The sequence below is a fragment of the Ziziphus jujuba genome, chromosome 1, assembly GCF_031755915.1.
Source record: "Ziziphus jujuba cultivar Dongzao chromosome 1, ASM3175591v1".
NCBI lineage: Eukaryota > Viridiplantae > Streptophyta > Magnoliopsida > Rosales > Rhamnaceae > Ziziphus > Ziziphus jujuba.
The window spans coordinates 11,224,613-11,240,287 of NC_083379.1; the positions used below are offsets into that span (position 1 = coordinate 11,224,613).

At 31.7% G+C, this 15,675-nt stretch overlaps 2 protein-coding genes across 3 annotated transcripts; both read left to right on the plus strand.

Annotated features, from left to right (window-relative positions):
• Positions 1 to 2,646: 2,646 nt before the first annotated feature.
• On the plus strand, positions 2,647 to 5,324 carry LOC107416756 (peptidyl-prolyl cis-trans isomerase FKBP16-1, chloroplastic). 2 transcript variants are annotated; one of them, XM_016025288.4, is made up of 8 exons: positions 2,647 to 2,831; positions 3,479 to 3,646; positions 3,789 to 3,823; positions 4,266 to 4,359; positions 4,499 to 4,559; positions 4,680 to 4,725; positions 4,802 to 4,872; positions 5,014 to 5,324. In XM_016025288.4, exons 1-8 carry the CDS (start codon positions 2,764 to 2,766, stop codon positions 5,089 to 5,091), a joined length of 621 nt encoding a protein of 206 aa, XP_015880774.3. In that variant the 5' UTR covers positions 2,647 to 2,763; the 3' UTR covers positions 5,092 to 5,324. The 2 variants fall into 2 exon arrangements, with proteins under 2 accessions (XP_015880774.3, XP_060675548.1); XM_060819565.1 differs by lacking the exon at positions 2,647 to 2,831 and adding an exon at positions 2,851 to 3,380.
• Positions 5,325 to 6,410: 1,086 nt separating this feature from the next.
• On the plus strand, positions 6,411 to 9,771 carry LOC107416746 (protein transport protein SFT2). The gene is made up of 4 exons (XM_016025276.4): positions 6,411 to 6,752; positions 8,751 to 9,018; positions 9,122 to 9,226; positions 9,406 to 9,771. The coding sequence occupies exons 1-4, from the start codon at positions 6,553 to 6,555 to the stop codon at positions 9,514 to 9,516; spliced, it is 684 nt and encodes a 227-aa protein (XP_015880762.1). The 5' UTR covers positions 6,411 to 6,552; the 3' UTR covers positions 9,517 to 9,771.
• Positions 9,772 to 15,675: the final 5,904 nt, after the last annotated feature.

The window sequence follows — 15,675 nt, forward strand, 5'->3', positions numbered from 1 at the left end:
ATTAAACATCTTGTATCAAAGAAACAAGAAAAAGAAAGAAAAATAATCGAAACGAAACGACCAGATATATAGTGAAGATGAAGAATTAATGAAGATGGATTACACGGACCATTCGCGGCGAATCATGGTATACAATTTTAATTAGCCAGAAAACTCAAACTGGAGTTTAAAAAAATGTGTTTGGCGGGCTTGGGATTCTGAGAGAGTCAACAAGAAGAAAGGAGAAAAAAAACGGTGATGCTAAGCTAAGACATATATATATAAATGGATACAGTTTTAGCCAACTAACAAACATTGGAAAACAGTTGCACTGACTACTATATATTACCATTTACAAAGGAATGAAGACTGCCAGCGCAGCATAGACAAGTCTGACTCAGCAAGTCAGCTCTTTTTACTACTTTGTCAAAGATTTGATAAAAAGATTTTAGCCTTTTTTTTAATTTATTAATACATATAAATCCGGTTACAAAATTCTTGGGGGGTTTTTTGTTTAATTTCAAATTTATATCTTGATAAATAATCATAAATTGGATTCATTTCATTATTCTGTCCTCTCCTGCACTTTCTTGGAAGACAAACAGACTACTCGACTGCAAGCGCAACGAAATTGCCACCCACGAGGCCATGACCCTCTGCGAAATCTCCCAACGTTCCAAAATTTCGCTGTTGACTGTTGTTCCTCTTCCAAAAGCTTTCCCGGAAAATGAGTTTTCGTCTAACTGATAACTTTCTTCAATTTCCCAAGAAAGTGCGAATTGTATTTTATTTTTTTGATATTTTATTTTATTTTAATTATTAATTTGTCGTAGACCACCTGTAACGACCTAATGGGGTCCTAGTCCCCCATTTTTTTTTTTATTTTTTTTATTTTTTAAGTCAGAGTTCCTATTTACCCAAACCCCATCCTGTTTTTTAAGGTATAGATCCTCAACTAGTAAAACTATAATTAAAAGAAAGTGCAACTTAATAAGCCCACGGCCACGTCATGGACCTTGTATTTCTTAGTATAAAAATTTTCTCTATTTTCTTTAAAATGAAGAATTTCAATTTGTTTAATAAAATTGTGCCATATCAACTTTTTAGTCGTTATTAACTTGTAAACAATTACATTAATCATTAATTGGTGCAAATTTACTTATATAATTTAAAATTTAAAATTAATTAACAAAATATGTGTATTCAAAATTGAATTGCTAATTGATTATTCTTAAAAATATATATATATATATATATATATATTATATGATATATTTTCATGATAATTTCTTTTTAATAATATTTATTGTTAAAAATAAATTAAGAGTAAAGAAATATTTTCTTTGGGTTGGTCACTAAAATATTTTTCCAAACGACCAGCTTTACCATATTTGTAGAATTTTTGTCTTTTTGTTTTTTATGATCTTGCTTAGTAAATTCAATATTATCATGACCAACAACGTGCTTCCCCATAAGATGATAACAATCTTTTAATCTTATTTCAAATTCACATGCCAATTCAATTTCATCAACCTCGCTTTAGACATCTTCCTTATGATGGCATTCATTACATGTGCTGTTGTTTCAAAATGAAGATTATAATTATGCTAGTAGACAAAATCAATTACCATATATTTTCCATATTAAGAACGATCACTAAATGTGCATGACAACCAATCTTTAATTTTTGTTGACCTCGTTTTATATTATAATCCCATTTATTTTTCACTTTGATTAGCTTCTTTATCACATATAAATATTCTTGAAGTGATTATTCCAATCTTTTTTGATTTATTGGCATACTCTTTTCTAATATTAAAACTAGCTCTTCTTCCATTTTCATTATAAAAATCATAAAATTTTACTTATTGATGGTGTAAACTCTATAGACATTTCTGGAATGACAATCAGCATTTGTCATAGCCTCCTTTATTATTGAATCTTTTTCTTTACTACCAATTTTTCTGGTCAAATATCCTTACAACCAACTTTATTTTTAATTTTTTTACTTTTAATTTATTTTATTATTTAATTATAAATATTATTTTAACATAATTATCATGGAAACATATGATAGAGTATTTTTATGATTTTCTTTCAGAATAATCAATTAGCAATTCAATTTGAAATATACATATTTTATTTATTAATTTTTAATTTTAAATAACCAACTTTATTTATATTTATATTTTTACTTTTAATTTATTTTATTATTTAATTATAAATATTATTTTAATATAATTATCATGGAAATATATTATAGAGTATTTTTATTATTTTCTTTCGAAATAACCAATAAGCAATTCGATTTTAAATACATATATTTTATTTATTAATTTTAAATTTTAAATCATATAAAAAAATTAGTATCAATTAATAACTAATAGGATTGTTTCTAAATTAACAACGGTGATATGGAACAACTTTACCATCCGGAAAGTTGATGTGGCATAATTTTGTTAAGCTGAATTGAGATTGTTTTTTGAAAAACTGAATTCAGATTTTTGGTTTGACGGAAATTGAGAGGGTCTAGTCCAATGTCTTGGGCCTTGTGGATTTTTTGGTAAATAACACAAAATATAATATAAAAAACAAAAAGAAAGAAGTTGTAATTAACATGACATGGCTTTATTTCATTTGGTGCATACCAAATCAGATAGCTATAGGTGTACTGGAATATTTTCTCCACGTACACCATGCCTAATTGGCCGTACGTTATCTTTCAAGTTCCATTTTCTGGGGCTCTGCCTTTTTTCCATCGACAGCAGCTTCTGAAACTCAAAAATGGAAGCTCTCCGATCTCAAAGCTTTTTACTTCGACCCCAAATCCCATTTACCCTCCAACCTGCAAGGTGAGAAAAAAAAGGCCCTCTTTCTCACTAATTTTTGGGTGCATGTTTCTTATGCTGTTGCTCTTCTTATTAGCATCATTCAGTTTTCTTCTTGTAGTGTGTGAAATGGAGCTTCAACTCAAAACTAATTCAGTTTTCTTTTTGATTGTGTGGTTGCCAAATTAGGATTTGGGTATGCCTTTTTATTTATTATTTTGGTAATTATTTGATTTGAAATTCAGAAATGATGGTACTCTATCATGTTGCTTCATCTTTCTGAGTCTAAAACTGTCTATTGGTTCCAATTTGCGTTTAGATTGTCGCCATTTTTTATTTATTTATTTATTTTTTTTTCATGAGAGATATCTGCAATAGGGTTGGCTTTCTGGTCGAAATTTTGATTTTTTTCTTCAAAAAAGATGGGCAAATACCATAAGGACATGATGCTAATGAATATACTTGTTTTGGGTTCTTTCTATATTATCAAAACAGCAAACAAGATTGATTAAAAATGATTCCTTTCTATGGGGGGGAAAAAAAAAACAACAAGTCTTTATCTGTCGAATCATGGTAATACAAATCTGTGAAAATGTTCCATTTCCTCAGTAGTAATAGTATGGATGTTAACTGTTTGACACTCGGACGCAATGCTGATGTGTTTGGAATAGGTTATCCAAGAATGGTACAGTAGAGAACTTGCACAAGGGATTTCGCCCACTGGCTGTCCAAGGGTTGTCAAGGAGGCTGCTTCTGCAGTTTATTGGAGTCAATTCTGTCCAATTACATCCTGTTTTTGCTGTGCCCTTGCCAGAGATGAAGGAACCTGAAGTCATTGGGCAAAATGTTGTATGTGGTTTTTCATTCATTTTCAGCTTTTGAATTATCTATGATATTTATATTGTAGGTCGGAAACAGAAGGTTAATTTTGATCTTTCCTTTCTCATATATAATATTTATTTTTGGATTTGAAGTCTTCAGGACATTGAAGCTTCCCAGCGGTGTTAGGATTCAAGGTATAGCATTCATAAGATTCCGCAGAATATTTGCTCGAGAAAGATATTTAGTTCATGTTGGCAGTAGACAAAATAAATTAAGCAATAGTTTATATTTGATACAGCAATTCATTATTCTGTTTCTGTCTTTTTGCATAATTTGTTTTTCTGTTTTGCTTCTGATAAACGATATTGCTTCACTGCCCAATGTACAAATATTTTGTTTCCTTCATACATGATTTTCTGTACATAATTGGATGACCATTGGGAGATGAAGATGGTATTTCCGTACGTCTTTATAAGCATGCTATTCCAGCTCAATTACTTAGTAAAATGGCAGAGACTTTAGAATTCCATGAAATAAAAGGGCATACATAGTTTATCATGCATGCAAAAAGCGAGCTTGCACATGATGAATTTTTGGTTTTGAATTTTACATTAATCCTGAGTTTCCCTTTAATAGAGATTGTTGAAGGGAAAGGACCTGAAGCCCATGAAAGAGATCTGGTTGAAATCAATTATGTATGCAGGCGTTCAAATGGATATTTTGTTCATAGGTAACTTTGTGCACTATGTTGCCATTGTGAGGATATTGTTTGAGTTATTATAGTTTTCTGGTTCAACTTTTCATACTTACATAAGTTAGTCTATGATACTGTCTCGCCTTTTCTGAACTCGTAATGTGTTTCAACATAGCACTGTGGATCAATTTAGCGGAGAAAGCACACCTGTTATACTTCCATTAGATGAGAATCGGGTTAGTTTCTGTTCCACTTTTATATTTGCAGCCTTCAATATTGGCAATGTGATTGTTTTGATATTTTCATGAACATTTTGTAATATGCTACATAATATGAGAAGTTCCTGCTTCTGACAGATTATAAAGGGTTTGAAAGAGGTTCTAATTGGCATGAGGGTTGGAGGTATTATCTCTAGCTTCCCTTGTCTGTACACTGCTAACATTTTCTTTAATCTAATTTATTGGGAACTCATTTTCAGGAAAGAGAAGGGCATTGATTCCTCCTTCTTTGGGGTACATAAATGAGGACTTAAATCCAATACCTGAAGAGGTTTTTACATATTAACCTTATCCCTTACTTGATTCACAAAAGCTTCTATTTCGTTTGCTTTTTCTTTGTTTGCCTCCTCTTCTGTGTGGAATAATTACTCCTTAACGCTATCAGATTATGATTACTGGGTATTTGTTGCAGTTTGGCCCTCGACGCAGTCTCTTGTCCCATGCGAACGAGCCTTTGATATTTGAAGTGCAGCTTTTGAAAGTACTTTGATTTTATCCCTACATACCAATTTTTTTATTTTTATTTTATTTTATTTTAATTAATTAATTAATTTATTTATTTTGTGAAAGTTATCACTATATACCTTGAAAAGCCAAAAGTTGTTTGTTTTCCACACAGAACCAAATAGATTCTTCTTCTTGTAGCTTTAACATTTTTCAAAATACGGTAAAAGAATGCTGCATATTTTGAAGAATGGCATGAACAAAAGTTTCTTATTATAAGTGATTTGAGTAAATGAAATTGCCAATAGTTCTAAAACGCTAAATAGGTACCAGTACCACTGAAGGCTTATGGATTCAGCCATGGGTTTAGTGTAATCCACATACAAAGCTATTTGACCAAGGTTTTGACAAACCATTATTGTTACTTTCTTTTCTTTTTAAACCCCTGATAAAACATAAAAAAGCTCCTATCCATCCATCAAAAAAAGAAAAAAGAAATAAAATAAATAAGATCCTTATTCATAGCTAAACAATTAGTAAAATTAATTAGTTAAAATAAGTTAGATCTAGTTCAAATTAAATAAGATATTGACAGTTAGATGGACCTGTTTAACGGCTAAGATGATTTGTAAAAAATCCTTGGCAACTATGTTGTACATGGAACAGCCATAGTACTGTCATTATTGAATAAAATGCCGATGAATGATGGTGAATATGCAGGAACCATCATGATGGGTCAAAAGTTTGCCATGTAAGAAGCAAGATAAAATATGATTATTGCTTTTTCAGACTAAATATAGTTGAGTGCTCCTCTAATCTATGGTAGAATTTTATGATCTCATAAATTGTGGCATGGTAACCATTTGAAGTATGGAGAAAGACAAAGCCTAAATTTTGCAATCATGTGGGAGCTTTGATGGAAATCAATTTGATCTCATTCAAAGAGAAAAAAGAAGAAGATAAAATGAAAATAAAGCCTGAAAATAGAGTTTTGACTTTGTTAGATCTTTAGCAAGGGGGTTTATAGATTATTCTTATCCTTAACTTTTATTTTATTTAGAAAAATAAATAATTAATCGACTAGACATAATGATGTATGATGTATTTCAGAGTTCCATGACTGGTCTATTCTTTCATAGTTTCTCTCCGCATTTGCAAGATCAAAACCATTTTAATTTTTTAAAACTAATAAATGTCAAAAAGTTAAAAAATAAAATAAAATAAAAACGACCCCCAAATAGTTTCCGTACCAGAAAAAAAAAAAAAATGAGAAGGAAAACGTCGTCGCTTGGAGCAATTTGACTGGCTTTTCTTAATTCCTACGCAGACATGGAACAGTGAAATGATTCGAAGAGAATTCGCAGAGCATCACTCTTGATAAGGAAGGAAAAAAAAAAAAAAAAAAAAACGTTTTATATTATTTTTTCCTTTTCCTTTTAATTTTTAGATTCTTAGAAAAATCTCGGAAGAGTGAGAAAGAGGGCGTCTGATTGGTAGGCGAGAAACGATGCAGAAAATGGCACAGGGTTGGTTCTCGGGGGGTACTGGAAGTGAGGTTACAGAGAAACCCTCCTCCTCTTTGCTCTCAGATTGGAACTCATATACGGCTGCACAAGCTTCAGAAGACAGCTCCTCTCTGGGCCTCGGCTTCGATCTCGAATCTGCGGTTCGGTCCGCAAATGACACCGTTTCTGGCACTTTTAACGTGTAAGCCTTTTTATTATTATTATTATTGTTTGTTTGTTTGTTTTTTTTTTTTTTTTTCTCTCCTAATTTTCCATTTCAGTGTTTTGTCTATTCAATTCTGGGATTTTTCATACCAAGGATGTATCTTTTTGCGTATGTAATTATACATAAGCATAATTATGAATTTATAGCTCAATCTGAAAGTGGGATTTTGCTATTTGAGTATATGACTGTGATCTGAAATGGGCTTTTTGATTTTCTGCTGCTTATGGGGTTTAGTAGCTAGTGTGTTCGTAGAATGAGCTGATCTCGTGGCTGAATTATGGATTGTGATCATACGTTTATTTATTTAATTTTACCTACGGGTATATGGCTTTCTGCTTGAATTCAATAAAAGAGTATTTTTATTTTTTTTATTTATTTTTTTTTTTTTTTGTGACTGCATAAGCAAATTCGGATATAGTTTTTGTGATTGTACGTGACTGCATAAGTGAATTCGAGCAGTCTTAACTCGGTCTTTAATTTTCTTTCTCGATGAACTTTGAATGGTAAGAGAGTCAATATAAAGGGGACGCAATAGAGTGGAGGGTTTTTGGGTGGTGTAGGAAGAGATAGAAAAGTCCGTTCTGTTTTGTTCTAAGGCAAGATCTAAAAAAATTACCCTTTTCTTCTATTTTTTGTATTTTGCTGGAACTTTAGGAAGGTGGGTTGTTAATTTATTAAACAATGCAAATAACATGTAACTTCTATGGATGCGTTGGTGCATTTTGTTCTTTTGACAGATGAAGTGTGCAAAATTCCCTATTATTGAAATTCAATATATAGATCTCAGAAAGTGTAAATGCTGTGGCCTTCTCTGTAAGGATTGGATGCTGGATACCCGCTTGGGATCTGAATGGAAGAGATGGATTCTTCATGACAAACAAAAACTCTTATTCCACTTGTTAAACAAAACTATAAGACCTTCACTAGATAAAATGTTGTTCTGTTATTTTTGCTGTTCTTTGATAATTGTCAGTGGCTTCTGATAGTCTCAGGAAGCCTATGTGTTGGAGAAAAAAGTGATTAATGTTTGGAAAATTTGCCTCTTTACAAACCTTGTAGTGATCTGGATGAGGAATTCAAGTGGTTAACGTGTGCAGTATTTTCGAAAATGAACTGAAGCAACCGAGATTCTTTTTCAATACAGAAGTAGCTACCTCTAATGTGGTATTGATTCTGTAACCTGACAAAGTGTTTTGAGTGTGCTGTTTGAAGGACATTTTATTTGAAGCTGATAAGTCTGAGATAGCTGATAGACTTATGGGTTATGAAAATTGCAAATATGTAGGTTCTAGAGGAAAAATACCATTTTAAGAAGGTAATTCAGGTGACTTTGAAAAGGATTTTATTTAGATGAGGTGCGTTAAAAGTTTTTCCATATATGATGCTGTGGTGAGGCTCTATAAGCGTTGAGCAGCAATATGGTTGCCGGGTATGCAATACTTTAGTAGAGATTCTATGCTTAGGTGAATCACTGATTCTATTTCTAGATATATGCAGTAACTTAGTTGGCAATTTCATATTGTCTCACACTACTACAGATTTTTTTAATATAAATCATATCTACTTGCTCTCTTTCTGTCTCTCTCTGTCTGTGTTTCCCCCTCTGTTCTCTCTTTCTCTCTCTATTGTTGGATTGTGGACCTTGTAAACAATTATGCTCAAATTGTGATGTGAACTTCCCATTTTAGGTAGGGGATATGGCAGAGAGTTCCAATTTCTCTCCTATATATTTTACTTTTCCATTCTGTGCAAATTTGAAATCTTGTGAAGAAGCGAATCGTTAACGCCCTAAACTTTACTATGAACAGAAGGCATCAAAGCAACAAAATCCTTATTTTTTGATTGTTTTGCTATTGATAGTGAAAGAAGAATGGGATAGTATGCCTGCACTTATTTTTTTCTGCAAAATTGTTTGATTAAACTGATTCTAGCTGTTCATGAAGTTGTTGTTTGACATGTTGAAAAAACATATAGGGTTTCTAAAGGGGTTAGAGATCTTCCTGGGAACTTCCAGTCTGCCACCAGTAGCGTCCCGTCAGGGAAAGCTCTCATGTACTTTGGTTTACTTCTGGCAACGGGGGTGTTTTTTGTTTTCATTGCATTTACCATGTTCCTTCCTGTCATGGTGCTAATGCCTCAGAAATTTGCTATCTGCTTTACACTTGGATGTGGCTTTATCATTGGGTCATTCTTTGCGCTCAAGGGTCCAAAGAATCAGCTTGCTCACATGTCTTCAAAAGAGGTATCTATATAACATATATCTTCTGTCTTTGTAACATTGCTTCTGCTAATATAATGCTACTAGTATTGTTGCCTTCCTAATTTTGTGTCTGTAAATTTTTCAGAGACTTCCTTTTACAATTGGATTTATAGGCAGCATGGTTGGTACCATATATGTTTCTATGGTGCTTCACAGCTACATTCTTTCTGTGGTCTTCTCTGTTTTACAGGTATCCATAAGTAACCTTTGTTCTCATTTTCTTCACGGCCCTTGTTGAGGGGTTTTTTCTGTTGTATATTTCTGTTTGTTTTTGCATATTTTTAGTGGATTTGATACAAATCTGGTTCAACTCCTAACTTCTAAATCATTTTCTTTTGACTAAAATTCTTGTTGCCATGAAACTTCCAGGTTCTTTCCCTTGCATACTATGCTTTTTCATACTTCCCTGGTGGAGCGGCGGGTATGAAATTCCTAGCATCCGCTCTAACCTCTTCAGTAATGAAATGTTTTGGGAGGTGACCACGTCCTTTGTTCACATTTGTTGCCTTGTATATTTCGCTCATGACTTTGAGATTTTTGCCAATTTAGTTGAAATTTGGAATTGCCTGAGATAAATTGTTGGGTTCAAGCCATCGTATTTAAACCTTCCAGATTTCTATGTTTCTCAGAAAGTCCTAGTGAAAAAATGTAAATGCGCATTTCATTTACCAAACATTTTGTAAGGGTCAATGAACAAAAATATTCTATCAGTATAAGGCTATGTTGTTTTGCTCTTATGTATTCTCCCACTTGATAATGAGGGCAACACAATTATCTTTCTGTCGAGTTAAGAGAGACTTATTTTGTCATGTTGTTTGATGACAAGAATATGGTTGAAAGCTAAATGATTTTGTATATTATAAGCTCTCTGGAGAGATTTTCTTGCATGCTGAATTTCTGTTGAAGTTTTAAGAAGGAAATCCGATCTGCTGTTTTTGCATGATCTTAACTCTGTTCTGAACATACAAGATGGGCTTACATATTTTATGAAATTAGCCAGTCTAAACAAGCTACTGCGATTTACACAGTTTGTCAGAAATCAATCTACAAATATCTGATAGAAAGGAAGGCTGCAGTGGCAGATTGCTTGTTACAATTTTAGAGTTTTCTGGTATATCAGCGCTAACGAGTTATGGTAGGACAGGAAGAATCTTGAAAACACACACTGAAGAGGTTGGCTTGGTGATAATCTAATTTCACTAGAAGATAAAAAAATTGGAAGGCTTCATTGCAAATTGTCCAGGATTGGTAGGGTAGTCATTCCTAAATAAAGCTCAGATATACAATGGCTCCACCTAACATGATGGTTCCAAAGTGACCAGCAGTTGTTGCTGATAACGTAAGGTACATTATGGCAGTGTAATGCGACTTACCAGCCCGCCTTATTCGTGTTCAATGCCCTGTGAGCTTTGTTGATCTGGAATATGGGCCAAAGGTGTAGGCAGAGAAAAAAATAAAATAAAATTATATATATATATATATATATATATATATTGTCAAATTCAAATAAAGTTTATTTTATTTTAATAAAGTAAGAGATATGGCTATTGAATTGCATCAAAAGTTAGAATTTAAAATTTAAAAAGTGATCAAATATGAGATTTATGATTTATTAAAATTCTATTTAAAAAATAAATAAATCCTGTCGAAATTTATTAATCAATAAATATAATTTTAAATTCCAACCTTTAATACACTTCAAGAGCTGAAAAATAAAAATATTATATTAATCCTTGTATTAAGGATTTATATTTGATTCTAACTATATATATGTGTATGTATGTAGTATGTATGCATGTATTCCATAATGATCCGTGCTAGATGGGATCCGTACAAGGGCAATAAAGTTAGGTTGAGATAACCAATTTAACACATTGTTTTGTTGTCCTTTTTCTCTTGCTGCTATTAGCTTGAATTTAGAGAATTTTGGAATGCTCCAGTGTAAGATTTGAAATACCTTGCGGTGTTAAATTTTTCGGAAATATTGTTATCACTAAAACCATGTAGTTTGCTATATGACCTATTTATTTTCAGCAAAACCAGAGTCTGCCTAGATTCATTCATCAAAAATATTCTGCCTAGATTCATAAATACGGTAGTAACGGTACCATATTATAGTTTAAGTGCACTTTGTTACCTTCCCCTTTATTGTGCAAAGCTTGATGAGCATATGCGTTTTTGGCTAAAATACATTTTATTTTTCGGAACTTTCATATGTTTGACATTTCACCATCTAAACTTTAAAAATTGTCACATTGCCACCTGATTTATTGATTTTGTGTCATTTTGATCTAATTTCTAACAGATGTGTTAAAAGCTTAACAGAAATTTATATTAAATGGTGATTTGGAGTCATTTCCATTTTTGGCTAGGGTCTCTGGTTTAGCAGTCTTGGGAAACAAGTTATGCCAACGTAAAATTTCATTGAAGGCTTCCTTTAAAGATTGGAACTTGGATTGGATGGTTTCAAAGGATCTTAGTAATTCTTCCATCAATATATCTTTGTGGATTTAATATCAAGACCTCATTTATTAACTTTAGATGAATTACTACACAAACTTCATTTTGTTTTTTATTTTTTATTTTTATTTATCAACCTTTTAATTACTTTAAAAACTGAAATTGAATAATATAATAATGGTTTATACAGGTTTTAGTAAACTATCAAAATTTTATATGGGCAAAATGAGTCCTATATGAATTTTGTAAACTATAACAGTTTTAAATTTTAATTTGAAGCAATATAAAAGTTGATAGATGAGACTAAATAATTTTCTATCAAATGACCTGAGATCTCTAAGAGGATCTTTATGGATGTCTTTTTAACTAACTTAGCCAAAGAGAGAAAAAAAGAAGCTCCCTGAAACAAAACTTTAGTTCACATCATTCTTCACTATTTGACCAAGTATTTTATAAGTTAATGATTTCAACATATACCCATTTCACTTTCAATTATATATAATTGTTCTTAAAATCCCCCCAAAGCAAGCACCTCTCCTTCATCGAAAAAAAAAAAAAGGAAGAAATGCTAAAGTTAAAAGAGCTGACAGCATTAATTAGCCCACAAATTTTGACTGTTGGATTTTGTGATGGAATTGCTTACCAAGTTATGTGGTTTAGGTAAAGAAAAGGGTTTTATTAAGCTATATTTTAAGAACTTGTTCTACTTCTGACTCGGCATTTCATTTTCTCTGATATATAAAATGAATGAATGATATGATAAAAGGGGCGTTTGGGTACCCATATCCAGAAATTAAGGGAAAATATGGACCTCAATTCTGTGATTAGGGGACAAAGATTTGACCTTCAATATGAAGCTTTTGTAGGAAATGCATTGTATTTATATAAAGCCTTGTCTTTGGTAACCAAAAAAACAACTATAGAAAGCAAAAGGCCTCCTTCTCCACTAATTAAAACAAAGCAAAAAACAAAAGAAGCTAAGTGATGATGGGTTCAAGGAGCTTAACATGGTTCAATCAAAGTATTATTATATGTATAGCGGAAAAACCAAGAAGGCAGAGAGCCAAGATAGGGTTCAATATGGTGAACCTTAGTTAATACCAGTACCATATCAGTTGGTCACCCACTCGTTAAAAAAAAAAAAAAATTCAAAGAAAAATAAAAAGAATGGTACATTTAATTAAGCCGGCTGCAAAAGTATCATGAACTCGGAGATTAAATGGCAAATCTCAATTATAAGAGACCTGTTAAGTGAAAAAAAAGAAAAGAAAAAGATGCTGAGATGTTTCATGTAGTCAAATCTATTTGCATCATTTGCAGGCAAATTGCTACACCCAATTATGCAGCATTCACATTTTATGATTTGATTTGATTTGTGAAAAGCCAAAAGCAACACAGTGTTCCTTTCAACTACGTGTATTATTGATACCCAAAATTGAATGTCAAATAGAAAAGAATTGTAGGATCTGATTGCCAAAATCGACACTGATTTGGGATATTGATTAGAGTCCGAATTTGAGAAAGAAAAAAGGGAAATGAAGAAAAAAATATATATAAGAAAAAGAAGAGAAAAGAAAAGAAAAGAAAAGAAAAGAAAAGAAAAGGTCCTTGGTTTTCTTGTACCAAGAGTAAGCAATTTGCATGACTGATTGGAAGGGAATTCTCTTATTATTAATGGAGGATGGTTATGGGCCCTTTTGATTTGATGAGATTAAATCTATAGACTATAGGCAATGACAAATCTTGTTATGGGTCCATCATGGTATACTAATTATTACTTTTATTATAAATTATTTAGTCCTTTATTAATATTATTATTATTATGGGATTAAAAAGTTTTTTAGGGGGTTTTATCCAATTTGCTAAATCCATAGCACGTGTGGCAAGAACCAATCACAAAATGTCCTTATGACGGTACATATGATAGACCACTCTAAGGGTCCCACTTGCATTTCCAAACACACTCTCTCTCTTTCAAAAAAATAAAAAATAAAAAAATAAAAACCTTCTCTATCATGTGCTCCATGATTTTGGCAATAGGAGGAGAAGCTTTATTTATGATTTTGGGCATAGGAGGAGAAGCTTTAATATTTCTGTGTTCAATTTCAATTTCCCACATAACTGAATATTTCCTTAACCATATTTATATAAACATTTCTTTTTTCATGAACAAAACTTTGTCTTTCAAGTTTTCAACAAAGATGTGCATCTCAAATGCCATATACCCTAAGAACTGACAATACCAATTAAGAAATTGCACCCCAAGGGAACTGGGGGGTTTGTGGCTTGGCATCTCTGTGACAGCGTTAAAGTTCATAGACTAAAAAATATGAAATTTTCTATATGTAGCACCATGAAAGCTTCTAAATATAATCCAAGTTTCCAATTCAATTTTTCTTCAAGGGCCATGAGGAAAAAAAAAAAACCAGTAATGTCGAAGCCATGTCATGTGACTCTCCAATTCCTTTCATATTTTTTTTTTCCTTCTAAAATACTTGGCCATTGACAAAGATCAGATTCCATCACTCATCACTCATGCTTTTGATTCTGATAATATATAATGTACTTTGACATTACACTTGATGGGATCTAAGATGTTGTCCTCGGTTTGATCTGGATCCAAATCTCAATTCCTATCCTACCTGTGAAGCCGAATATGAGTCAATTTATATATATATATATATATGTTATGACTTTCATTTTTCTGTTAGCATTATTGATAAGTTGATCGACACGAGCGACTAGAAAACAAGAAAACCCATAATTGATTACAGAAGAAAATTAAATCAGCTAAATATTATTTTGCCTATCCACCAATTTTCAATCAAAAACTTTCTAATTGGTTAAGAAATTAAAAAATTTTGTTATGAAAATGACTCTTATGTGTTTTTTGTTGCTTAGCTTGGTATTATTGGCATAAAGTATTATGGGACTGTTTTAGCTGGGTGTACACATCTTCATCTTTTAAAATCTTATAATTAGCTTCAAATTTTAAATAAAAAAACCTTTTTCTTTCTCTTAACAAATAATGTTTGTTTAACAAGGTCATCTTTTTCTTTCAAAATCAATACGTAATATTTAATGGGAAACATTGGAATCTAGGTGTGTCAAAATTGTCAAAAACATTACCAAAATCTAAAAAGATGTTTCGCAAAGTGATCTTTCTGTTTATCCTAGTGGGCAGTTAAACTAGGGTGAAAAAGATGACATGACCTTCTCCATTCGTGCATTTCAGATATCTTACAAAAACATCCTTTTATTTCTTAGACAAGGAAGCCTCTTTTCCGTAGCTTTCTAACCCAAGAAAAAAAGTATAAAGAAAAATATTAAAAAAAATATATATCAGTAATAATATGTAGGGTGGGATTCATAGAGGGACCATTTTTCAGATAAAATAATTTTTCTCACCCCTATATTTAGCTGGTCTCTTTGTCCCTTCTTTTGATTTTGGTTTACCTTTTGCTTTTCTCCTTCTCTTGCTTTCATAGATCTTCTCTTTTTACTAACATATATTTCTTTTCCTCATTTTTTATTTTCTGTTAGTAATTTTGTATTCATAAGGTAAAGCAGTTTATAGCTCTTTCATTGTCAAGTAACAACCAAATTGACAAATGAGTTCGGTCAAGTTTTTTACTCTTCAGATCCACATCTTTGAACTCGTAAATTTAAATAATTTTTCTTTCCCTTTTAAGGTAAAAAGTATTATAAACCCGACAGTAAAAAACTGCCGATCAAAACTGTCTAAAATTGTGCACATAAAATAAGTTTCTACTGTTTATAATGAGTGAAGCATAGTGGAAAAGATTGAAACTTTCCCATCTTCTTACAAATGAAGAACATGGGGTCCATCAATGAAAGTGCGCCATAACTAAAAGGAATCTATATGGAAATTTACGGTCAAGATGAGGATAATTTAGATATTTTTCATCATCATATAGATTTTAATTTTAAAATTTTACAAAAAAAAAAAATTAGTTTTACCATTAAAATGTGACATAGAAAGAGAAAGTTGCTTCTTATATGCATACATATAGTTGTACACCTTATAATGGTCTATATCAGTGAGTATTTGTCAATTAAGGACATGGTTTGGTTATTAATTGCTCATTGGGATTTTGGGATTGTAATGAATATCTGCTTTTTGATCTATTTGAAGGGAACATTTTTGTTCAAAAACAT